Here is a 26163-nt window from a genome sequence, read left to right on the forward strand (position 1 = left end):
CAAAGAATGCTCAAACTACCCCACAATTGCACTCATCTCACATGCTAGGAAAGTAATGCTCAAAATTCTCCAAGCCAAGCTTTAGCAATACGTGAACCATGAACTTCCAGATGTTCAAGCTGGTTTTAAAAAAGGCAGAGGAATCAGAGATCAAATTGCCAACATCCGCTGGATCATGGAAAAAGCAAGAGAGTTCCAGAAAAACATCTATTTCTGCTTTCTTGACTATGCCAAAGCCTTTGACTGTGTGGATCACAATAAACTGTGGACAATTCTGAAAGAGATGGGAATACCAGACCACCTGACCTGCCTCCTGAGAAATCTGTATGCAGGTCAGGAAGCAACAGTTAGAACTGGACATGGAACAACAGACTGGTTCCAAATAGGAAAAGGAGTATGTCAAGGCTGCATATTGTCACCCTGCTTATTTAACTTATATGCAGAGTACATCATGAGAAACGCTGAACTGGAAGAAACACAAGCTGGAATCAAGATTGCCGGGAGAAATATCAATAACCTCAGATATGCAGATGACACCACCCTTATGGCAGAAAGTGAAGAAGAACTAAAAAGCCTCTTGATGAAAGTGAAAGAGGAGAGTGAAAAAGTTGGCTTAAAACTCAACATTCAGAAAACTAAGATCATGGCATCCGGTCCCATCACTTCATGGGAAATAGATGGGGAAACAGTGGAAACAGTGTCAGACTTTATTTTTTTGTGCTCCAAAATCACTGCAGATGGTGACTGCAGCCATGAAATTAAAAGACGCTTACTCCTTGGAAGAAAAGTTATGACCAACCTAAACAGTATTTTCAAAAGCAGAGACATTACTTTGCCGACTAAGGTCGGTCTAGTCAAGGCTATCGTTTTTCCTGTGGTCATGTATGGATGTGAGAGTTGGACTGTGAACAAGGCTGAGCACCGAAGAATTGATGCTTTGGAACTGTGGTGTTGGAGAAGACTCTTGAGAGTCCTTTGGACTGCAAGGAGATCCAACCAGTCCATTCTGAAGGAGATCAGCCCTGAGATTTCTTTGGAAGGAATGATGCTAAAGCTGAAACTTCAGCACTTTGGCCACCTCATGTGAAGAGTTGACTCATTGGAAAAAAACTCTGATGCTGGGAGGGATTGGGGGCAGGAGGAGAAGGGGATGACAGAAGATGAGATGGCTGGATGGCATCACTGACTCGATGGACGTGAGTCTGAGTGAACTCCATGAGTTGGTGATGGACAAGGAGGCCTGGTGTGCTGCAAATCATGGGGTCGCAAAGAGTTGGACACGACTGAGCGACTGAACTGAACTGAACTGAACGTAAAACTTAAAAAATTACTTGATATATTGGGAGACAGTCACCTGTTTTTAATTAAACGCAAATAATAAGGGGACAGTTTCAAAGTGCAATGGCCTGTGTGTTCCCACAGTACTGGAAATGAAATGGCTGGATAGCCAGAGCTCTGTGTTGGGTGTAGATGAGCAATGAATTGCAGGAATGCCCCTCTAACATTTGTTTCTCTAGCCTCGGGTGGGAGTTGGGTAGAAGCACTGCTCTTCTGCATCTGTGGGCAGCCTCTCTCCTGTCTGGCTTCTCAGTTCCTCTGTTAACTAATAGATTCCTTGCATTAAATTCTCTTTCTTGTAAATAATACTTCAAATCATTATAAAATTGCTCATGTTTGACTTTTGACCTAAAAAAGGGCAACCTAATTCCGGAAAGAGTTTCTGGTTAAATTCTGACTCTTACATGTCAACTAAGGAAGGAATCCTTTCCACTAAAAAGGGACTTTAAAATGCTTATCCTGACACCACATTGTAAATCAACTCTACTAAAAAAAAAAAAAAAATGCTGTCCCTGGCAGAGGGGAACGCAGAGCGCAGAGAGCACAGGGCCCAGGAACACAGTGTTGGGACTGGGAGGAGGCAGAGGGCAGAAGATTTGCCTGGCCCGTCCAGGGACCAAGTTAAGGTGTCCAACATTTTCCAGCTGGGACCAGATCCAAGGTGATAATCTTACACTGACTGGGTGGGTCATTAGGGAAGAAAAATTTAAAAATTAATTCTGAACCCTTCTGAAAAGCATATTTCAGTGACTGCCTGGAAAAATGAATACATTTCCACATCCCAAAGAATGCTTTAGTGACTTACAACAAACCTTTTTGCTATCCTTGTAAATACTGTCTGTACTGTTTACATTGTTATCTGGTCTGTTGCAACCCTGCCATTCCGTGACCTGGCACCAGGTTGCTGTACAAAGCTTGGAGGGCAGGACTGTTCATAGAACACAAAGTTAGCAAAACTTCGTTCTATTTGCCCTGGGCCTACTGGGTCCTGAGGCAAAAGGGAAAATGTGTGCCCCTGTATACACTTAGAAAAAATTAGCAAAAGCACTGCCAAAAAACCCCCCAAACCAAGCCAAACCATAACTGTCTATGAAACACTATGTTATTCAGTCATTTGCACCAATGTCAAGCCCCAGAAACCTGTCTGAAGGGGCACAAAAGCTGCACAGATTGGAAATGCCTGTCACTTTCATATGGTAATGCAGGACTGTAGAACCAACAACAGCTTATCTTTATTTAAAATTTTGATATTTTATTCCTCGTGAGTTTTTGCATTATTTTTTAATTGGAGCATAATTGTTTTACAATGTTGTGTTACTTTCTCTCATACAACAAAGTGAGTCAGCTATATTTATACATATATCCTTTCTTTCTTGAGCCTCCCTTCCACTCCATATGTCCCACCCTTCCAGGTCATCACAGAGCACAGAGTTGAGTTCCCTGTGCTCTACAGCAGCTTCCCACTAGCGAGTTATTTTATACATGGTGGTGTGTATGAGTTTGAGTGAACTCTGGGAGCTGGTGATGGACAGGGAGGCCTGGCCTGCTGCAGTCCATGGGGTTGCAGAGTCAGACACGACTGAGCGACTGAACCGAACTGAACTGAATGTATATATGTCAATCCTAATCTGCCTGCATTAATCTTGATTTTTTGGGAAATCTTACATTTCAGTATTATCTTGATGACTGAGTCTGTTGGATCACCTTTGAATCTGTGCCTCACTAAGCCCGGTCCTGCTGGGGTGCCACTTGTCACACCTGCACTTCAGGCGTGCTGAGATTAGGTTGAGAGAAGCAAGAGAAAGGGCTGAATGTCTGTGCAGGAATTCATTAAGGAATTGAGAAAAAATATTCCAGTGTGCATTTGAGGTCCTAATAATTCCTATAATAAAGTCTGAGGAAGAAAAACCAGGTCCATGGAGTCCTTGGTAAATTGACTTTATATTTGCCAGGTGGTGGGCACCCTGAAGACACAGATCTGGATGGGGATCAGGATAAAGATACTTTATTGATTATCATGGGTTTGCCAAGAAAGCTTGAAATTGGGAAAATGGCCTTACAACAGAAGAGAATGACATCTGTAATAGAACCTGCCTTGAGAGCACTGGAGGATTTCACTGCAGATTTATTGCTGTCAGCTGTAAGAGATGTCAGATTGGATCTCTAGTCCAGCCTGTGCTTCCTAACAGGAGAGAAAATGAGAATTTCCCAGGGAAAAATGAACTGAGAAACTCATTAATTTGTGTGTGGAGTTTGCAAACTTGAAAAACAAACACAAAACAAGCCCACAAACCAACAAACCCCCTCAGATCAGTCTCATGAAAACAGGAGAGTTTCATATCTCTCAGATATGATGAAACAACAGATTAAATGGCTCCAGAAATGAGCCTTCTGATATTTTCTTTCTCTTTTTTTTAAAGTTTTTATTTTTTTTGGGGGGGGGGGCTGTTCTGTGCAGACATGTGGGATCTTAGTTCCCCAACTAGAGATGGAGTTCTAGGCTCCTACAGTGGGAGGGTGGAGTCCTCACCATTGGACGGCCAGAGAAGTCCCCAGAAATGAGCCTTCTACTGTAGTATGCAATCTCAGGAAAGTTTTCACAGTCCTTTTTTTTTTTTTCTTTTTCAGACAGGAATTAAGGGCACCCGTGAATCAGCGAATGGGCCTTCCTGGTGGCTCAGGGATAAAGAATCTTCCTGCAATGCAGCAGACACAGGAGATTCGGGTTCCATTACTTAGTCAGGAAGATCCCCTGGAGATGGAAATGGCGACCCACTCCAGTGTTCTTGCCTGGAGAATTCCATGGACAGAGGAGCCTGAGGAATACAGTCCATAGAGCTGCAGAGTCTGACGCGACTGAAGTGACTGAGCACAGCATAGGGATCAGTGATGCCAGCTGGCAGGTTCCACTTTCCGAAGGGAGTATTAAGGCAGTTGGGGCCTGGTACAGCAGGACTAGTTTCCTATTTTTCTTTGCTTATGCTTAGCATCCTCTTTGCCTCAGAAGCAGCAACCTCATTGGGAGGAACCTTAGAGGAGGGATTCACCCGAGGTGAAGTGGAAAAGAGTCTTGCCCCAGCCCTCATTGCAGGAAGATGGGGAGGTCCTCTTGCTCAATTTTGGTCAGACATTAAAGTCTTGCTACGTATTCTCATCCTTATGTGCATGACAGTTATTCAAAATATCCAGTTCCTTAGAGCCCTGTGAAAATCCTGTGTAAAGTTTGTAAGTGAGTTAGCTAATTGCAGGTACCCAAGACTTTGATGTTGGGAGGGATTTGGGGCAGGAGGAGAAGGGGACAACAGAGAATGAGATGGCTGGATGGCATCATTGACTCGATGGATGTGAATCTGAGTGAACTCTGGGAATTGGTGATGGACAGGGAGGCCTGGTGTGCTGCGATTCATGGGGTCACAAAGAGTCGAATACGACTGAGTGACTGAACTGAACTGAACTGAACCCCATAGTGGTGTGGCTTTGTCCACTCAAAGGGTGACTCTGCCTCATCCTAGAGGAGATCAGTCCAGGGTGTTCACTGGAAGGACTGATGCTGAAGCTGAAACTCCAATACTTTGGCCACCTGATGTGAAGAGCTGACTCATTTGAAAAGACCCTGATGCTGGGAAAGTTTGAAAGAAGGATGGCATCACCGACTCAACGGACATGAGTTTGGGTAAATTCCGGGAGTTCGTGATGGACAGGCAGGCCTGGTATGCTGCAGTCCCTGGGGTCACAAAGAGTCAGACACGACTGAGCGACTGAGCTGAGCTGAATTGCCCCCTCAAATCAGTTCAGCTTTTCTCCTTTCCCTGGTTCTTGATCAACTGTCTCTTCAGGGACTGATCAGCTCCAGTTCCATCCCCAGCTCCCTTTCCAGAAGCCTCTTTCTCCCCAGCTGATAAGACCCCCCTCTTGCATGGTACCTCTCGCCACTGCCACTGTTCTATTTCCAGGGTCTCTATCACTGGCAGCCCTCTAGATCCCATGATTAAAACGAGTATTTCCCACAAGTGGTGGTGGTTTAGTCACCAAGTCATGTCTGACTCTTGTGACCCCATAGACTGTAGCCTGCCAGGCTCCTCTGGCCATGGGATTTTTCAGCTAAGCATACTCTAGTGGGTTGCCATTTTCTTCAGGGAATCTTCCCAAGCCAGGGATGGAACCCACAGTCCCTTTGCATTGCAGGCAGATTCTTTACTGATGAACCACCATGGAAGCCCATTTCCCACAATTAAAAGGCCCTTAAGCTATTGCGGTTTGTATTCTATCTTATTTTCCTTCTTCCGTCTTTCCTCTTCTCTCCACGGCCCAGTTCTCTCAGCTGTAATATTTCCTGTTCTGTTTCTTGAATATTCTTCTCAGTTTCATGTCCAACTATCTCTACTTAAAATTATCATACAAAACACACTTAAAGCAGACAGTGGTACACCTCATTTGCTTACTACCCTCAACTCACTCTAGCTTTTAAATTTGAAGAAATTTATAAGAATGTCACGCAATCTAGAGGGGTGGGGTGGGGTGGGAGGTGGGAGGGAGATTCCAGAGGGAGGGGCCGCATGTATACCTATGGCTGATTCATGTTGATGTACGGCAGAAACCAGCACAACATTGTAAAGCAAATATCCTCCAATTAAAAATAAATTAAAAAAAAAAAAAGACTGTCAAATATACAACTGAGGGCTTGACTAAAATGATGGCAAATCCTCCTGGAAAGACTCAAATCAATTGGCAGTTTGTCATCCTACAGAATGAAGGCCTGGATTGAAAACCTTAAGAGAGACATTTTCTTAAATTTCAGACCTGCTCATTCAAAGCAAACAAACAAACAGATGCAAATAGAAGTATTCGTTTACCTCTCATCAATGCTTTCAATTGTCCTACCCATAAATATAGCTTGGTAAGTTTTGTCAGTGCAGCCTGTGGATACTATTTTGAGCGTTTTATTAAAATTCTGTGAATTAGCACTTGTATTAACATTTCAAATAGCATAAAGCTAATACACGTGCTCTGGCAAGGATTTTACCTAATCTGACAGTACAGAGAACTTGCCAAGTAGCATGGGAGAGTTGTTATTCTTCTATCTCATTCATTGACAAGCAAAAAAGAAAAAATAAGAGAGGTAGATGAAATTGAAAAATCCTTTTATCTTTTGGCTTACTCAGTGGTCAAAAGAGATTAAATTCTCTCTGTGACGATAGAATCTAAAGATGAAGGTCCCATTTCCTGACATTCACATTTTTAAGGTCAGACGGATGACGTGACCTATCTCTTCAAGCAGAAGGGCCCGTCAATGACCCATTTTCTCAGTTGCCTGTGCAGACTTCCTTCTAGAAACTGACCACAGCATGCAACTTGTAGTCTCTCGATGCCTTTAGAAATGCAGTTTCATCTTACAACTAAAAAAATTAAAGGGAACATTCATGGAAATTTCTGTCCATGTAAATGGATAGAATTCCCTTGTAGACACTCTCGCTATTTCTATCTGAAGATTGCTAAAATGTCACTGTCCCTCAATGGAAGAGTTGCTTCTTTAATGCCAGTGCTGATCCTGTTGTAAACCTGCAATTCTCCACAGCAGGACCCAGGGGACAATCATTCCCCAGTCTCAAAGGTGACCTTTCCTATTCCAGGTTACTCTCTGGCCTCAAACCATTTGTATAACCAGAGGCTCACACTCTGTAAAAATGGGCAAAAGAGGGTCAGAAACGTTTTCCTTTCCACCGTAATTCTGATGTGACCTCATGTGGGTCAAGATAACAGACGAGACAGCAGTCCTGTAGCTGTGGACGTGCCCAGTCCCTCGAGAAGTGACTCAGGTGGGAATGCATGACTTGAGAACTGCTTAGATGTCTCTTGGACGTCTGTCTGGCCTCTGTCACGCTGGTGCCTCTCTCTCCATGGCTCTCTTCTGGGCAATGCTCTTTCTACTGTGAGTTTCCTGCCCCTCTTTCTACCATGGGTTTCTCTTCCGAACAGCACAAATACTGACTTCCTATTATCACTGATAACAAATGCATGCACACGATGATTAAGGGCATTCCATCAGGCCACCCTGCTTTCTGTTTGCATCAGATGAATTGTCAAACTACTACCTGGTTCTGTTTGTTCTAGTCCTGACTTTGCATCTTTTCCTGCTGAACTAAGGTATTAAGTACCCGCTGTTTTTTTTTTTTTTTTTTAACCTACTACTTTGAGCTCATTAAAGACATACCAGCAACAGCAAATAGGAGAAGGAGTACATCAAGGCTGTATATCATCACCCTGCTTATTTAACTTCTATGCAGAGCACATCATGAGAAACGCTGGGCTGGAGGAAGCACAAGCTGGAATCAAGATTGCTGGGAGAAATATCAATAACCTCAGACATGCAGATGACTCCACCCTTACGGCAGAAAGTGAAGAGGAACTAAAGAGCCTCTTGATGAAAGTGAAAGAGCAGAGTGAAAAAGTTGGCTTAAAGCTCAACATTCAGAAAACAAAGATCATGGCATCCGGTCCTATCACTTTATGGGAAATAGATGGGGAAACAGTGGAAACAGTGGCTGACTTTATTTTTATGGGCTCCAGAATCACTGCAGATGGTGATTGCAGCCATGAAATTAAAAGACACTTGATCCATGGAAGGAAAGTCATGACCAACCTAGACAGCATATTCAAAAGCAGAGACATTACTTTGTCAACAAAGGTCTGTCTAGTCAAGGCTATGGTTTTTCCAGTGGTCATGTATGGATGTGAGAGTTGGACTATAAAGAAAGCTGAGCACCAAAGACTTGATGCTTTTGAACTGTGGTGTTGGAGAAGACTCTTGAGAGTCCCTTGGACTGCAAGGAGATCCAACCAGTCCATCTTAAAGGAGATCAGTCCTGGGTGTTCATTGGAAGGACTGATGTTGAAGCTGAAACTCCAATCCTTTGGCCACCTGATGTGAAGAACTGACTCATTTGAAAAGGCCCTGATGCTGGGAAAGACTGAGGGCAGGAGGAGAAGAGGATGACAGAGGATGAGATGGTTGGATGGCATCACTGACTTAATGGACATGGGTTTGGCTGGACTCCAGGAGTTGGTGATAGACAGGGAAGCCTGGTGTGCTGCAATTCATGGTGTCGCAAAGAGACGGACACGACTGAGCAACCGAACTGAACTGAGTATGGTTAATTTTTTGTGTCAAGTTGGCTAGGCTACGGTACCCAGATATTTGGTCAACCAGATAGCTGGTTCTGTGAAAGTGTTTTTTAGATGAGGTTAAGATTTAAATCGTTAACTTTGTGTGAAACAAATGACCTCTATAGTGTGGAAGGTCCTTATTCAATCAGTTGAAGGCCTCAGTTAAAAAAAGAAATGAACTTGACCTCCCCATAGGAGTTGGAAATTCTGTCAGCAGATTCCTTCCCTGGGTCTCTGGTCTGCCAGAGAGTCAAGTTCTTAAAGTCAATCAGTCTCTCTTCAGACACACACACACACACACACACACACACACACACACACACACACGCACCCACCCACCCTACTATTTCTTCCCTGGAGAACCCTGACTAATACATTTGCAGTCAAATTCTTTACCACCTGAGCCACCAGGGATGCCCGACTAATACATATATTGAACATTCAACTCACCTCTAGGTGAAATTCCAACTACTTAAGGGAGCCTTTCTCATGCATATTCAAATCCCTATTCTCTGACCTGTACTGGTTTTTCAAAGAAAGAGAGAGAGGCTGAGTGGGGAAAGAGAGAAAGAGGGAATATGTTGATCATTATACTCCATTATGTTTCAGGGTGAGGAGAAATTTGATGTCTCATGTATAATATGGATGACCACGGAACTGTTCAGCCTCGTGATCATGCAGATACTTCAACTCATACTTTCCCTCCACTTACCACTAGCCCTGGGTTTTTTTTTTTTAAATTTTAATTCTATTCTAGTTTTAAATAAAATCTTTTGTGTTTCTTCTTCCTCCCCTCTTCCTCTGCTCCTACCCTCTCCCGTGCCCCCAAAGCTTCATACTATGTGTGCGACAAAATCTCTCACTGTCCTTTGCCTCCATCAGGCTGTGGCCAGACTAACTTTCCTAAGTCCCATCTTCACCATTCCCCTTGATTTCCTGAAAAGTTGGAATGAACATTTTTTTTTTTTCTGGTTTTCAAAGTCTTGCTTGATATTTGCCCTCTTCCTACTTATTTTTCTGTCTTCTATCATGAATCTCCAACCTCTTCCTCTGTGCCTCCTTGGGGCCACTTACACCTCACATATGCCTTCTTTGGTGCTTCTGCTTTTCACTGATACATGTCCCTCTGACCTAAAACAATTGTATACATACATATGTTTAGTCCAGAAAAAATTTTTAGTCTTTATAGTTTGTACATAAAAATCTTACATTGTTCTATTTCTTGTGTACAGGTCTTGAATAAAGGAAGTGGAGGGAAAGCACACTGTGGTCCGATATGAACTAAGCCTCCCTTTCCAGAGCCAAAGTTGTGGTGTTATTATAACTGAGTTCTCTAACATGAAACAAGAGTCCTGGAGTGGGTAGCCACTCTTTTCCCCAGGGGATCTTAACCCAGGGACTGAACCTGGGTCTCCTGCGTTATAGGCAGATTCTTTACTATCTGAGCCACCAGGGCAGCCCCTTCAACATGAAATTTTAATTTTCCTCTAAATCTAGGCCTTGAAAACATCACAGACATATGTGACAGTGCATTCATATCTTAAAGATAGATTTCCTTCAGAATTTTTCCTGAAAATGTTCTCAATTCTCTACATGTGATAAGAGTTCTGTTAAAATTCTCATAAAAGCTTGCTTTTGGAATGCATTTAAAGGTGAATGCATGCAGAGACATCGGCCTGGTTGTTAGAGCTGCTTTGCACCGAGGTTTGATTCTGGGACTTGAGTTCACCAGGTTTATTCTAATTGCCTCAGTGCCACCATGTGTGAAAGGAGACAGAACTGAGCTGGTGCCTGATGCCCCGGGAGGGACCACAGGCCTGTGGTGTGGGGCACATGGCTCACAGAGCTGGTTCTCCAGTGCTGCTGAGATGCTGGCCTTGTAGTTATAGTGAGGAAGATACAAAAACAACTCCTGGGGTGTGTCAGCAGCCACTCCAAGAAGCAAGGGGATAGGATGCAGATGCTAAACTCAAAGTGAAAAGTATGATAGATGCCAAAAATTGAAATTAAAAAACAAACCAAATGAAAGCCCCTGGGTGGTTAGAGCGGAACCTCTAAGTCAGTCTGTGTTGGAGGATCAAGTGCGCACAGGGGCTGTGAGCTCTACAGATGTGAAGTAATCTTGGAGACAGTTTCCCAAAGTGGGTCCTAAAGAGACATCCTGAGTCTCTAGGAATAATTATCTTGACCTATTTAGGTGGCACAGTTTTCTGTACCCATCAACCTCTCCGTTTCTCCTCTCTGTAAAATACTTAACAGATTAATCATAAGCATTGCTAATAATGGACGCTAATCAATCTTCCTAGAGAAGGCGATGGCAACCCACTCCAGTACTCTTGCCTGGAAAATCCCATGGATGGAGGAGCCTGGTAGGCTGCAGTTCATGGGGTCGCTAAGAGTTGGGTATGACTGAGCGGCTTCACTTTCACTTTTCACTTTCATGCACTGGGGAAGGAAACGGCAACCCACTCCAGTGTTCTTGCCTGGAGAATCCCAGGGACAGAGGAGCCTGGTGGGCTGCCATCTATGGGGTCACACAGAGTCGGACATGACTGAAGCGACTTAGCAGCAGCAGCAGCAGCAATCAGTCTTCCTCCTTATGTAAATATGAACCAATAAAAATGGATCAGAGTGATGAAAATCGAGCATGCCAAGCATCTGGGAACCAGGGAAGGCTAGCACCTCCTAGGTTGTGCTCACTGGTCACGTGACCATAAAGTGGTAGCTGGAACAGACTATTTGGACATCTGTGAGCGTGGCCCTGACCAGCGCACTCACATATAGCACAGACACTGCAGGCTCACACAGATCACCACCACCCATACACTGTTCATTAATCAGGCCAGGCCATTCACAGCTTCAAAATTCTGCATAACGATTTCACCTCTTAAAGACCACTCAGAGCAGTTCATTTTTGTCCATCTCCCCTTGGGCAGTAGTAGCCCAAGTCCAGGCCAGCAACATTTCCAGCTGGGATTGCTATTAACAACTTTTCTAATTGATTGCTTGCATCTGCCTGCCTCTAGCCAATTTTCCACAATGCAGCCAAAAGATTTATTTAAACTCAAATTTAATGTGTCATTCCCATGCTCAAGACTCGATGTTCTTAACAGGGCTCATAAGGCTCGATGTTTCTGGAGTTCCATTGCTTTCTAACTCTAACTCCTTTGTGCTTCCGCGACTCTGTCTTTCTCCCTCAATGTGCCGTCTACTTCCAGCTTCACCCACTCCTCTCTGCGCAAAACTCTCCCCCCACCATTGCTACTTTTGCTCCCGTCATTCCGATTTCAGTTTGAATAACTTCCTCAGGAGATTTGACTGGCTATACAGAATCAACAGGAAAATATATGCATATTTTATTATTTATAGATTATTATTATTTGCTACATATCCTTTGCATCAGAAACATTTTATGATAAATGGCTATATGCATATATATCCCAGATTTTCTTGAGATTGGTTGTTAAATATTCACCAGCACATCACCAATGAGTTCTGGTGGTCACAGGGTTAACTGGGTTAGCTGGCTGGATCAGTTTCCTTCCCTTCCATGTTTCTGTTGCCTGTTCCTTTACTGGGTTTCCTGGGATCTTCTCTGAAACAAACTCCTTTTAAGCAAATCCTGGTCTTAGGGTCTGTTTTTAGGGAAACTCAAACCACAACAGTCACGGAGTGTCCTTAGTTTCTCCACTATTTCATCTCCATTATCTAACAAGCATAACATAAATATTTGTTGAATAAGTAAATAAATGAGCACAGCCTCCCAGCATCCCACTACCAGTTAAGTGAGCTTGTTGAAATCCTTTTTCCTCTGTGGCTTACTGGCACATGAAGAGTTTGCTTGGCTCTGTAGTCTACGGTGTCCCTGGAATTCACCAAGATGGTGACCAGTCTCGTATCTGATGCGTGGAGAAGTTATAGGGAACCACTGGGGAAATCCACATATACTAGTGCCATATGGGGTAAAACCAGGAGATAATACATGATATAGTGGAGGAAACAGAGAGCTCCCCTGAGAAAGCGGGAGAGGAGAAATGGGGCCCTAAGGTGAGCTGAAGTGGCCAAAGTTACTGGAAACCGCCGGGTACAGGGCATCATCTGTGTTCGTGAGTGTATTCACGAGAAGGATTGTGAGCACGGAAGGGAGAGAGAGAGACAATCTCTAATGACGATCACTTCTACTTGTTTTTGCTCTTGTAGAAGTGGCAGAATTTATCTTAGAAATGTGTGGTTCAGTTTCAGTTCAGTACAATGCTGAAAAGAGATTAAAGGGATAAAAAATGCATAAAAATGCATAAAAAATGGGTTATAACTTGAGGACAGAATTGGGAAGAGCCTAGAAAAAGGGTGGACACTGAGGGGAGGTTTGAGAAAATGAGGACTGAACAGCCCTGCAGCAGAGAGAGGGTGTCAGATCAGTTCAGTTGGGGGCAGAAAGTCAGAACGCACGTTGTCTTGGGAATTGCCACAATTTGGGGCAAGGCATTGAATTTCCCAAATATAGAATTTGGTAACAGTAACAGTCTCAGCTTTGATTCAATTCGAGAGTCGGAGAGCCTTCACATTTCTACTTTCTCCAGGCATTGAGAAGACATTATCTAGGGAGGGAGCGTAATTGCAAGCTTCTGCTGAGTGGCCATCCCTTCCTTCTTTGAGATGGGATTTTCCCCATGGACTTCACGGAACTATTTTTGTAAATGCCGTATTCTGGCTGGGAAGAGTTACTGTTTGGTCCTTGATTTATGAGGAGAAGGAAGAAAAGGCAAACATATTGTCCACAGTGGCCATTATGTGCAGCTGAGGTTTCCTTACGAACCTTTCCAAGTCTTAACCATTATCTTTTCATCTTGAAGTGGAGCAACTTAAATAACATCTTGACCAGGCCCTTCTGGTTGAGAGCTAGGATATAAAATGTTTTGGTTGGAAGAGGGGCTTGTTGCCTATTTCCTCCACTTCAGGCCTACACATGAGTCAGTGTGATATTAATACATCGCATGTGAGGGAGATGATTAAAGTTGTTCAGTAAGTTCCTTTTGACAAAAGTATTTGCCAATGAGGAATATCACCTTTCATATGAGCCTGTCTCTGGAGATGCAAGAGGACTGAAACAGGAGAAGATGTATCCTCCAGAAACACCGATGTCAATGAAGTGCACAATGGTAACAAAGAATTATGAGACCCCAAGTGTGTGTCAGACACTGTGCTCAGTACAGGATTTTTTTTTAAAGGAATAAGAATACATTTTTTCACTTTAGCAAGTTAATCTTGGAGGGACCCCAGATATGCCTAGCAATCATGTTAGTACCAAGTGGTAAATGCTTGATGAAGGTATATGTACTTTTTAGAGTTAGAGAATTATGAGTCTTTTCAGGTAGCGCTTGGGGAAAAGCTTCACAGAGGAGGTGGCACATTAGCTGGAACTTAAAGTGTCAATAGGAGGTCTTCAGGCTAGAAGGATGGATGGGTATTATAAGCACAAGAGAAAACAATTTGTGCAAAGCCATAAAAGTGTGAATATGGATGCCATATGGTAGGAATGGTGAGCAATCCAACCAGAAGAGACCACTGTTTCTGGACCACTTAATTGGCTCTCTTTTCACTCCTTGGAAGAAAAGTTATGACCAACCTAGATAGCATGTTGAAAAGCAGAGACATTACTTTGCCAACAAAGGTCCATCTAAGTCAAGGCTATGGTTTTTCCAGTGGTCATGTATGGATGTGAGAGTTGGACTGTGAAGAAAGCTGAGCACCGAAGAATTGATGCTTTTGAACTGTGGTGTTGGAGAAGACTCTTGAGAGTCCCTTGGACTGCAAGGAGATCCAACCAGTCCATTCTGAAGGAGATCAGCCCTGGGATTTCTTTGGAAAGAATGATGCTAAAGCTGAAACTCCAGTACTTTGGCCACCTCATGCGAAGAGCTGACTCATTGGAAAAAACTCTGATGCTGGGAGGGATTGGGGGCAGGAAGAGAAGGGGACGACTGAGGATGAGATGCCTGGATGGCATCACAGACTCGATGGACGTGAGTCTGAGTGAACTCCGGGAGATGGTGATGGACAGGGAGGCCTGGCGTGCTGCAATTCATGGGGTCGCAAAGAGTTGGACACGACTGAGCAACTGAACTGAATTGAACTGAACTGAACTGAGCTTCTCAGATGGTAAAGTATCTGCCTGCAATTCAGGAGGCAAGGGTTTGATCCCTAGGTCGGGAAGATCCCCTGGAAAAGGGAATGGCAATCCACTCCAGTATTCTTGCCTGGAGAATCCCATGGACAGACCATGGGGTCACAAAGAGTCAGACAACGACTGAGCAACTAACCCTTTCACTTCACTTCTTCTTTCAAAAAGGGAAACAATCAAAGTAACCCATCAATTCTGACTTTCACAGAGGTATTATGCTATAAATTTGTCCATTAACTCCTTCAACTCATTTAACATAGGTTAATTACCTGTCTAGATGTTCTAAGCATCTGGCTTCACATTGAAGATACTGCAATAAATAGAGACAGACCAAGTACTTGACCTCATGGAACATGAGCAGTTAGTTCTCTAATGGGTTCATTCAGTTTAGCTCATCTCACTGATTCCTTTCACTGGAGTCAAAGGCTGAGGGAAGATTAAGAAAAAACAGAAACCCGTGGTGTTTTGACCTATTACCCAGATGAGGGCTGTGATGGCTAATTTGACTGGGCCATGGGATGCCCATATATTTGGATAACTACTATTCTGGGCATGTCTGTGAGGGTGTTTCAGGGTGGAATTAAGATGTGAATTAGCAGGCTGAGTAAAGCAGGTTATTTCCTAATGTGGGTGGGCCTCACCCAATCTGTTGGGGGCCTGAATAGGACACAAGGTGAAATAAGGTAGAGTTCACTCTCTCTCCCTGTCTTGGAGCTGGAATCCTGGTCTTTTGCTTTTGGACTTGGACTCAGACTGGGACTTACACCACTGATGCCCCTGGGTCTCCAGCTTGCTGACTGTAAATCTGGGATGTCACAGCCTCTATAACCATATGAGCTAATTCCTTATAGTAAACCTATCTCTATCTCGATTTCTGTCTCTTTCTTTCTTTCCCAGTCTCTATCATCTCTCTGCGTGCTGTGTGCTAAACTGCTTCAGTCATATCCAACTCTGTGCTACCCTATGGACTGCAGCCTGCCACACTCCTCTGTTCATGGGATTCTCCAGGAAAGCATACTGGAGTGGATTGCCGTGCCCTCCGCCAAGGGATCTTCCTGACCTAGGGATCAAACCCGTGTCTCCTATATCTCCTGCTTTGGCAAGTGGATTCTTTACCACTGGCACCACCTGGGAAGCCCAGGTGGGCTCTTTCTCTATCTCTGTCTGTATCTCAATCATCTCTCTATCTCTTCCTCTGTCACTATCATCTCTATCTTTCTCTATCTCTTTCTCTATATCTAATCCCCTGTTGGGATTCCCTGGTAACTCAGATGGTACAGAGTTTGCCTGCAGTGTGGGAGACCTGGGTTTGATCCCTGGGTCAGGAAGATCCCCTGGAGAAGAAAATGGAAACCCAGTCCAGTATTCTTGCCTGGAAAACCCCATGGACAGAGGAGCCTGGCGGGCTACAGTCCATGAGTTCACAAAGAGTTGGACACGACTGAGCGACTTCACTCACTCAATCCCCAATTGGTTCTACTTCTTTGGAGAATCTAGTCTAATATACGGTAATAAAAGGCAAAACAATGTCCAATATAAAATAGCTCTGCCTAAAGTTTGCCTTTTCACCTTTAAAATATTGCAAATTATTGAGAGATCTGGCTTTCATCTTAAAAGGCATTCTAGCAAGTGAAAAACTCTGGTATTTGAGAGAACACTAAAAAGCTTCTTTTCTGATAGTTCAGGTGATCATTCTAATGAGTGAAAAGGAAAATGTATTACTGCCTACACCCCCCTACACCAAACCAAACCAAAACACACAAAATTTTTATCCTAACGATTTGATACTACTTTTGAATGTGTTAGATGCATGTTATATGGAGAAGAGTATGTTGAGTTTATTCTGTAGGTATATGACTTATATTTATGAAATAGGTGTAATCTTAACAGATGACTGGTTCTGCAAGAAAGAAAGGGGTGCCCTAAAAAATATAGAAGACCGCAGAATTCCAGGCAAGATAGATAACAATTTATTTAGGGTTCCAGAGGCACATTTTGCAAGTACTTTCTCTCACAGGATTAACCATTATATTAAACTACTTCAGTTGAGAGCTTTCCATGAGTACTTGACTGAGATTTTAATAGCTTAGTGGGTGTTTGGTTACACTGACCTTAAAAATCTTCCAGGCTAGAATTATCTTAGTGATGCCAAGGTGCAGGGCTGTGGAGTCCTAGCTGTCAGCTACCTATGCTGAGGAAAGACCCAGAATTTTATGAGGAAGGGAACCCTTGGTCCTGCCTAGAGCTACTCTTTGTTCCACGACCCCCTCTGTTCTACATAAATATCCTTTTTTATCAGGGAGGTTTTCTAATTGGGGTCTTCATTGGTCATTGAGATACATCCTTTCTATCCCTGGTTGGGCTGATTTTGAAAGTGTATGGATCTCCCATTCATTGGCAACACAGCATATTTGTTGTCTTTGCACAGGCCAGCAAATATAGTGCTTCTTGGTCAATACTAATCAAAAGCTCAGTTGTGAGAATAATCTTTTTTTTCTTTTATGGAGCATTGGCTGAGGGTTTTGCAGTATAGTCATTCCTATGGATATTCTAAAATCAATCCTTGAGTTAAGGCAGTTGGTCAGCACCTGACCTCTCATGGAACTGCTGTCGTGAACTGGGCTTGGGAATTGGCTATGCCTCTCCAGTGAGCACTTTCTAGGAAATATCTGACAGCAAGTTTACGCTGTAGGGAAGCTGATGCAGACAGGACACAGTTCACTGTAACCCAGATGCTCCTCCTTAAAAGGACCTGTAGGAGAAAATTTTTCTCCTAAGCAATTACCATGCTGTAAGCACACAGATTCCAAACTGTGTGACTAATTGCATTGTCCTCACTGTACAGTCTGCCAAGAATCTCAAAGCCAAATTCATGAACCACCTAAAGCACACAAAGACCTTTCTGATGTTTATTTTGCATACAATTTTCTCTACAGAATCACGTGACTTAAAAAAATATTATTGCGGTGAAACATAGCATGAAGCTAGACATTTTAAAGTGGTTGTTTCAACAAATGAGATAATCTAAAAAACAGAAACAGATTCACAAACACAGATAACAGACTTGTGTTTGTCAAGGGAGAGGGGGTGGGGAGGAAAGTGTTGGGATTAGCAGATGCAGGATGGATAAACAGTGAGGTTGTACTGTATAGCACAGGGAACTATATTCAATATTCTATGATATATCATAATGGAAAAGAGTAAGAAAATAATGTAAATATGTGTTTAACTGATCACTTTGCTGTACAGCGGAAATTAACACAACCCTGTAAATAAACTATACTTCAATAAAATAAATTGAAAAAACAAATGGTTCAAATTGTAAAATGTCAAATATACAAAAGAAGGGATGATGCTATTCAGCTAAATATTGTCTTGATTCTGTTATTCTAAAATTATTCATGAGTTATAAATATTTGATGACTTACAAAAAATAAATGATTCAGGAATTGTGAGGAAAATTCACAATATAGTATAACCATCACCTCTGTCTTGTTTCCAAACCTTTTACTACTGTAAAAGTATCATCTGACCTAGCTTTGTTTCATCTTTTCTTCCATTTTCTTTCAATTCTTTAAAAACAAAACCTTACTGTGTTTCATATATGTCTGTAAACCCTCATTATCTTTTTGGGGGAATGATGCAGCATTTTATTAAAAGATTATTGATAAGACCTAAGAAACAGGAATGACTCATTTGTGGAAGACGAATGGAGGAGTTTCAAGAAGGCAGCATCAGCAGGAACTCATGCCAGCAGCATCAAGCAAAATGAAGATGGAAATGAAGCTGCTAACTTGAAAACAAAATCTGTGATTTTTGTAAAAATTGTGTCCCTGTAATGTGTGAAACGTTGTGAAAACTGTGGTGATTAGGAGGTAAGATTAGGAGGTGAAGACTTACAAGGTTAGACTACTAAAACAATGACGATGGAGTGAAATAGAGAAAGAAAAGGCTACGAATGGAGGGCAAACAAGATTGAAAGAACATAGTGTTTTAAATGATGGGACTACTTAAGCCAAGCATATGGACGGTCCTGGCTTTGTGACCAGCTATGATGTGACCTTGAGCAAGGCACTTCCCACCTCTAGCCTTGGTTTTCTTCCCTGTGAAACGTCAAGTTTAACTAGACTATGTCTAAGAGTCCTTCCAGCGTTAGTGTTCTGTGATATATTTATGAATGGAAGGCATGTATAATAAAATGAAAACAGTAAAGCAATTTTGAAAATACGATAATACTTTCATCATAGATTTACTATCATTTTAGTTAATATACCTGAAATGCTGATCTTATAATAAAGCTTTTTTTGTATCATAATGAAGGAAAAGAATTCAGTGAGAACTTTATATCCCTCCTGTCATCAAAAGTTGGTTTGTTTTATCCAACCAACTTTTAAGTCAAAGTAGTGGTTGATGTGGATTATGGCTGATTATCAATAGCCATAAATGCTTTGTTACTTTTTCCATCAAGAGACAAGATCTGTGTTCCCTCCTCTTTAAACAAAATGGCTGCCTAACCATGGGTATGTGAGGACGTGACACTGTTTCTGGGCCTGAGGAGACTGGCACCTTCCACATTTTTTCTCTTGTGGTAGTGGCTCTTTGAAACCAGCTGTCGCGCTGGGAGGAAGCTCAAGCAGCCCCTCGAAGAGGATACATAGAGAAGAAATGAGGACTCCAGCCCTCTGGCTGAGCACCAACTTGCTAGCCTTGCGAGTGAGCCCCCTTGAAAAAAGATCTTCAATACCAGTTGAGATAGTCTAGCTGACACAACATGGGGCAGAGAAGAGCTGTCCCTACTGATTCCCACCGAATTTCAGATTTATGGGCAAAATATATGGTTGTTAATCTAAGACACTCACTTCAGGGGTGGTTTATAATGCAGAAATAGATAACTGTATCATGTGGCTAACATTCATTCACTGGTAATCATGTAAACCAAATATCACCTGTATAGGTGGTTCTGCAATCATGTTATATATGTTTTTGGGAAAAACCTATACAATAAAATTACATACTAATTTCACACAAGGTTTATGAGGAAAATGGAAATGAGATAGATCACTCAAACCTGTGGAAGTTTGTAAAGAGCCCTAACTAAAACAGTAGAACTCCTGTAAAAATATCAACAATGACAATCTTCCCTGGCATTTTCACTTAGAATCACAGATCATACTTATCAGCCTCATTCTGAGGTTCCTTCCATGTTTCCTAAAAGGCATTTTTATTTAGAGCTTCACCAGAGAGCTGTACAAGGTGGGAAGCATAGAGATTCCTAAGAGGCTTCCCTGGGGGCTCAGTTGGTAAAAGAGTCTGCCTGCAATGTGGGAGACCTAGGTTCGATCCCTGGTTGGGAAGATTCCCTGGAGAAGGACTGGCAACCCACTCCAGTATTCTTGCCTGGAGAATTCCATGGACAGAGGAGACTGGTGGGCTACAATCCATGGGGTCACAAAGAGTCGGACAAGACTGAGTGACTAACTTTCACTTTCAAAGCCATTATATCCACTATTTCTTACACTAAAAAAGGACTCTTCTGCAGAATATTGGTTTTTTGTTTTCCTAAGGTCTTCATATATTGATAAAGATTTTCTCTTAAATTATGAGAAAATTTGACCCTATTGCCTCAAAATTAAACATTCTTGAAAATTCAGAAGTGAACTCAAAGCTTCAAAAAACTAAAGATAGAATTGTTATATGATCTAGCAATCCTAATCCTGGGCATATGTCCAGACACAATTGTAATTCAAAAAGATACAGGCATCTCAATGTTCATAGCATCACTGTTCACAATAGCCAAGACATGGAAACAACCTGAACATATGTTGACAGATGAATGACAAAGATGTGGTATAGATAAACAATGGAATACTACTCAGCTATAGAAAAGGGTGAAACAGTACCACTTTCAGCAATATGAATGGAACTGGAGATTATCATACTAATTGAAGTTAGTCAGAAAGAGAAAGCCAAGTACCATATGACATCACTTATATGTGGGATCTAAACTATGACACAAGTGAAGCTATCTATAAAACAGAAATAGACTCACAAATACAGAGAACAGACTCATGGTTGCCAAGAGGGTGGGTGTTCAGGGAGGGCTGGGAACTTGAGTTTAGCAGATGCAAGCCATTATATACAGGATGAATAAACAATAAGATCCCTACTGTATAGCACAGGGAACTAGATTCAATATCCTGCGATAAACTATAACGGAAAAAAATCTGAACAAAATGTGTACATATGTATGAGTGTATCACTTTGCTATCTGGCAGAAATTAACACAACATGGCAAATCAACTGTACTTCAATTTAAAAAAATTACTGAAAAAGTGAAAAATATAAAAAAAGTGAACCAGGAGGATTTCAGTATTTACTGACATCCTTATAGACCAGTTACACATGTGGTAACTGTGTAAAGAAACACACATGGACGAACAGTATCCATGGTCAGCCTGTATATTGTGAGCAGGAATAAAACACTGATTGTAAGGGCCCAGTCCTCTGCTGCCATAGCCCTTTGCCGTGGATGTGGGCTTCCGGACCTACCTTGTCCTGACAAGCTCTCAGGTTTGAAGCCCAGCAGAGACAGCTGTTCTGTGCGGGCAGTTGGTGCTGCTTTGGTTTCAGCTTCTTTCACCAGATCTGTTGGGAAAGGGCTTACAGCATTCTCTGCGGGACTGGGGCCGAGAGCTGAGGAAAGGAGCCTGAGGGTGATCGCCTCGTCAGAAGGAGGAGTTCAGTGGCTGGCTCTCCTGTTGGAAATGCTGTGGGGAGCCAACCCTCTCCTGAGGGCTGAGGAAGACTTTAATCACTGGACTTTGAAGCAGTGTCATAGATGTAGTCCTCAAAGAGGATGCTGTCATCTAACATAGACCCTATGGGAAGGGTCTATGACTCTGGAACATAGACTCTACTCACCAGGCAGACTGTGTCCTGCTCTGTCCACTGTCTCCAGTCTGGGTTGACCAAGAGGAAGTTCTGGACTCACAGTAGCATCCTGAAGGATTTAGAGACAGCTGTTAACAAGGGACACTGCTCTGTATCTGAGAAGGGCTATGCTCTGTATTTTTTCTTTTCAATTAAATTTAAACAAATCATTTTGTAGTTGACTTGACTCTACTGTGGATTCTGATATAGGTTCTGATACAGAAATAAGTCCTGAAAGGAAAAGACGCATTGATACAGTAGCAGAACATAATCTCTTGGCTAACTGAGTCTGCCTGTATAGGGTTAGCTTATAACTGAAACACTTTGAAACATGCATCAATCATGTTTGAACTTATGAATCCTTTCATTAAGAAAGGGAATAGAGCTTGGTCAGCACTTTCAATTATGGACCCCCAGTGACAACTTTTAGTGTAAATTAAATGAACATACCTTTAAATGAAATACATAAATTATTACTGAATTCATAACTTTGTACTTCCTAAGACATTCATTTATACTTGCAACCCCCCCATAAATATATAAAGACCTTAAGACTTAAGAACAAATGTATTTTTATGCTTGTATTTGTGTCAGAAAGTCAAAGTCAAATAATACGCTCTACCGTAAGTATTGTTTTTCACTTCACGAACACATATTTGTTTTACAAAAAAGGCAAATTCTGATTCTAATTAGAATAAAGCTCTAACTACGTTGAAGAAAACTTTGAATTTAACAATATTTGAAATGCAAGTTGCATTATGTCTTATTAATACAGACAATGAAAGTGGGGAAGCAAGTACTACCTGTGAAACACAGAAAATAATTATATTTATTTGATTATTTTTATTGGAGTATAGTGATTTAAAATGTGTTAGCTTCAGGTGTACTAAGTGACTCAGCTATATATACATGTATTCATTCTTTTTTAGATTCAATTGGCACTGCAGAGGGGATCTTGCTCTGTTCAGTCCTTAGGCTGTTTTTTTTTTTTCTGATGGAAGTTTGGAGGCTTTGTTCCTATTTGAAGGACAAAGGATAACAAACTCACCTTTGTGATAACAGTGAGGAGAGTGGGCAGCACCAACTGGGTGTCAGGATCCAGGCTTGGCAATGACCCAACAATTTCTGCGGGTGAAAAAAATATCACAAGGGTTCAATGTCCCCTCTGCCCTTTTATTTATTTATTTATTTTTTTTGTGGTTGGGGCAGTAAAACAGTGAGGGTTGTAAAATGAGGCAAAAGTCAGTCCTTAAGGAGGACACAACAAATGATCAAGAAATCAGCATCAGATGCATTGGTGGTCCCTGATCCTTTAGGATCTACGGAAGGACGGGCAGGGGGTGCGTTGTGCAAGTCTATGCGATAGAACAGTTCTTAAGGTGGTTTTCAAGGTCTTTAGTTGTACACATTTGGACCAAGCAGCCAGGCTCACTGGCTAGGCCAGTGGGAACAAAAATATTGCTAAGCTGACAAAGAAAGGAATGTCGAGAATAAATACTGGAACCAAGGACCATTTGTGAGCCCTTGTGAGGCTTGCTTCCACCCTGAAGCTGGATTTTCAGATTATCCCATAGGATTTAACCAAGAGACCAACCCAGAGTATCAGGTAGCCTCAGAGATGAGCCTGAAGTTTTTCACTAAACTAGAAATTCAAAAGTGAACCAAGAGGATTTTAATGCTTACTGACATCTTTACTGACATGCCCTCTATCTAATCCCAAGAGGTCTTTGTAAAGTTTTCCAGAGTTGAGTTTGACTATCTAAATTACAGAAACAGAACTGACAGAGAATGCCAGTTTCGTGCCAGGTCACACTAAAATGACATTTCCAGTGCTCATCTATTATGCCTGGAGCACCGGGAGTTGTGAAGAGTTCCAGGCTCCTGGGTCCCTCCAGGCACCCTCTGAGGGTCCTGCTTCTCTGCTGACGTCTTTAGATCTATACACTCTTCTCTCTCCACAACTCTCTGCCCTGGGAAGTTGACTTATATGAGCCATATCAGTGGTTCCTCACTCCCTGTCCTTGGGATGGCTTAGATGAGGGGTCCTCAACCCTCAGGCCCATACCAGTCCAAGGCCTGATAGGGACTGGGCCGCACAGCAGAAGGTGAACGGCCTGTGAAGGAGCAAAGCTTCATTTGCCGTTCCCACGTGGCTCCCCACCGCTGCATTACTGCTGAATCAGTCCCTTTCCCCTTTATCTTTCTTCCATGAAACTGGTCCCTGGTGCCCAAAATGTTGGGGACTGCTGGTTAGATCAGGCCTGGAGGTAGTGGCGGGGCCTTGCTGCTTCCAGCCCCAGGGAACTGTTCTAGTCCTCTGGGCATAAAGTGCATGTCCAGTCGTGTCTGACTCTTTGTGACCCCATGGACTGTAACCCATCAGGCTCCTCTTGTCCATGAAATTTTCCAGGCAAGAATACTGGAGAGGGTTGCCATTTTCTTCTCTACCTCTGGGCATTGGGGAAACCTTTATAAATAGTCCCTTTATCAAACTCTTCTCAAATTATTCTAATTTGAGTGTGCCATCTTTCCTCCTGGGCCCTGACCAATTTACTAGATGAGGGAATCTGGGTTGTGCCAGGGGAATACAACCCAGGTTCTTCTCTCCACCTGGACTTGGTGGGTGACTGTTGTTGAGCTGGATGGAGCTATGGCTGTTGGCTTCCCTAGAGCTATTTATGGCATGAAGTGGTCATGAAAGCTTTATCAAATGAGACCCTGGGGACAGTGAGGAAAGACAGAAATGATACCTTCCAGAGTCACAGTTGGACCATAAGGAAGGCAGAAAGCAGAAGAATTGATGCTTTCAAACTATGGTGTGGGAGAAGACTTTTCAGAGTCTCTTGGACAGCAAGGAGATCAAACCAGTGAATCCTAAAGGAAATCAACCCTGAATACTCATTGGAAGGACTGATGCTGAAGCTCCAGTACTTTGGCCACGTATGCGAACAGCTGACTCACTGGAAAAGACCCTGATGCTGGGAAAGATTGAAGGCAGGAGGAGAAGGGGATGACAGAGGATGAGATGGTTGGATGGCATCACTGATTCAATGGACACAAACTTGGGAAGACTCTGGGAAATAGTGAGTGACAGGGAGGCCTGGCGTGCTGCAATCTATGGGGTCGCAAAGAGAGGACATGACTTAGTGACTGAAAAACAATAGCAAAACAACAAAACAAAAAGCAACAAAAGTCACAGAAATGATCGACTCTACAGGATCCATTAAAATATCAGTGACCAGGGGACATTCATGCCTCCTTGTCTCTATCAGAATGAGGATAATCCCAGAGCTATGAAATCACCCACTGACCGTCAGTGAACTGAATTGTCCCCACATCCAAAGATTGGTCTTCCTCCAGGGCTCTGCTGATCAGCTTCCTGAGCTCTGACGCTGTGGGATAGAGTTCTCTTTGCTTCTCTTCCTCCATCGTTCCACGAGGGTCTCCTTCACTTTCAATTTTGTTGGAATCAAATGACGGAGGGTCACTGGCAGGGCTTTTTGCTTCTGCCTTGCCTTTCTTAAAGATGGCTGTAAGTTGCATCTCTGTGGAGCTTGTCCTGTAGACAGCAGGGGACACGTTGCACCCCAAGCCATGGTTACATGCCTTGTAAAGAGGATCACTATGCTGCTACAAAGCTTCAGGACAGCTTCAACCTCTTTCCTGATGGGCTTTTGATGAATATCACATTTGAAACTAATTTCAGTGTTTATTAGAAATTTGAAAGGTGGGAAAGAATTAATGTATATTTTAGCTCTGAAATAGATTGTTATGATAAGACTTAAATCCAGCTTGAAGAGGGACTGCTAACTGGGTCAAGGGGCCACAGATTTTCATTTCAGGTCTTTGTGAAACAGTGTTAATTGCCAAGAGTTGCTGGTGTTGATCAGTGTTTTTCATGGCCAATCAGTGGGAAGGACGAATTGTCTTTTTCTCTCTACAAGTAGCCTCCTTTAGGAAAGACTATGAAACAGAAGTAGGATAGAGCAATAAGACAATAATGTTTGAGTGTTGTAACCAAGTCAAAGCTTCAGTTCTCAAGGTTATTTATTTCCTGTTTTTTTCAAGAGGCATTTTTTAATTAAAAAAATGCAACTCTATATTAAACATAATTTTGTCTTCCCTCAAGTTGCTTTTAAAATAACATCTTGGAAGGAAGAAGTGAGAAAAGAGAAAGGGAAGTAGTTCATGATTAACTGTATTTATTCTCACATTTATTGATTCAATGCCTTTATGCCTTTATAAATGAAATAGGATTCTCTCTAGCTCTGTTGTCTAGGACCAGATTTCACCTCTTTGTTTATGCCGTAAATTCACACAGAGGGATACAAAAATGTTTTAAAGGCCACAGGAGCCAATAATGTGTATTCTCGGCAGTTCTTCAAGCCACATGATTAGTCAAAGTCTACATTTGGTTATTTCACCAATTACAGGAGCCAAGCTGGATACCTATTACTGAGCTCTCTAAGGTATAGTGGGCCCAGTCATGCTGACTTTGGAGCCAAGGGGCAAATTAGTTTCTCTGCTTTATTCCACACCTAAATATGTTG

At 42.4% G+C, this 26163-nt stretch overlaps 1 protein-coding gene across 1 annotated transcript in view; it reads right to left on the minus strand.

Annotated features, from left to right (window-relative positions):
• IMPG1 (interphotoreceptor matrix proteoglycan 1) overlaps nucleotides 1-26163 on the minus strand; it is a 131892-nt gene that overhangs the window by 79571 nt on the left and 26158 nt on the right. The window contains 3 exon segments of the mRNA XM_027972730.3: nucleotides 21605-21683; nucleotides 22662-22738; nucleotides 24925-25172. Of these exon segments, the coding sequence (XP_027828531.2) occupies nucleotides 21605-21683; nucleotides 22662-22738; nucleotides 24925-25172 (404 nt within the window).

Source organism: Ovis aries, chromosome 8 (genome assembly GCF_016772045.2).
Source record: "Ovis aries strain OAR_USU_Benz2616 breed Rambouillet chromosome 8, ARS-UI_Ramb_v3.0, whole genome shotgun sequence".
NCBI classification, from domain to species: domain Eukaryota; kingdom Metazoa; phylum Chordata; class Mammalia; order Artiodactyla; family Bovidae; genus Ovis; species Ovis aries.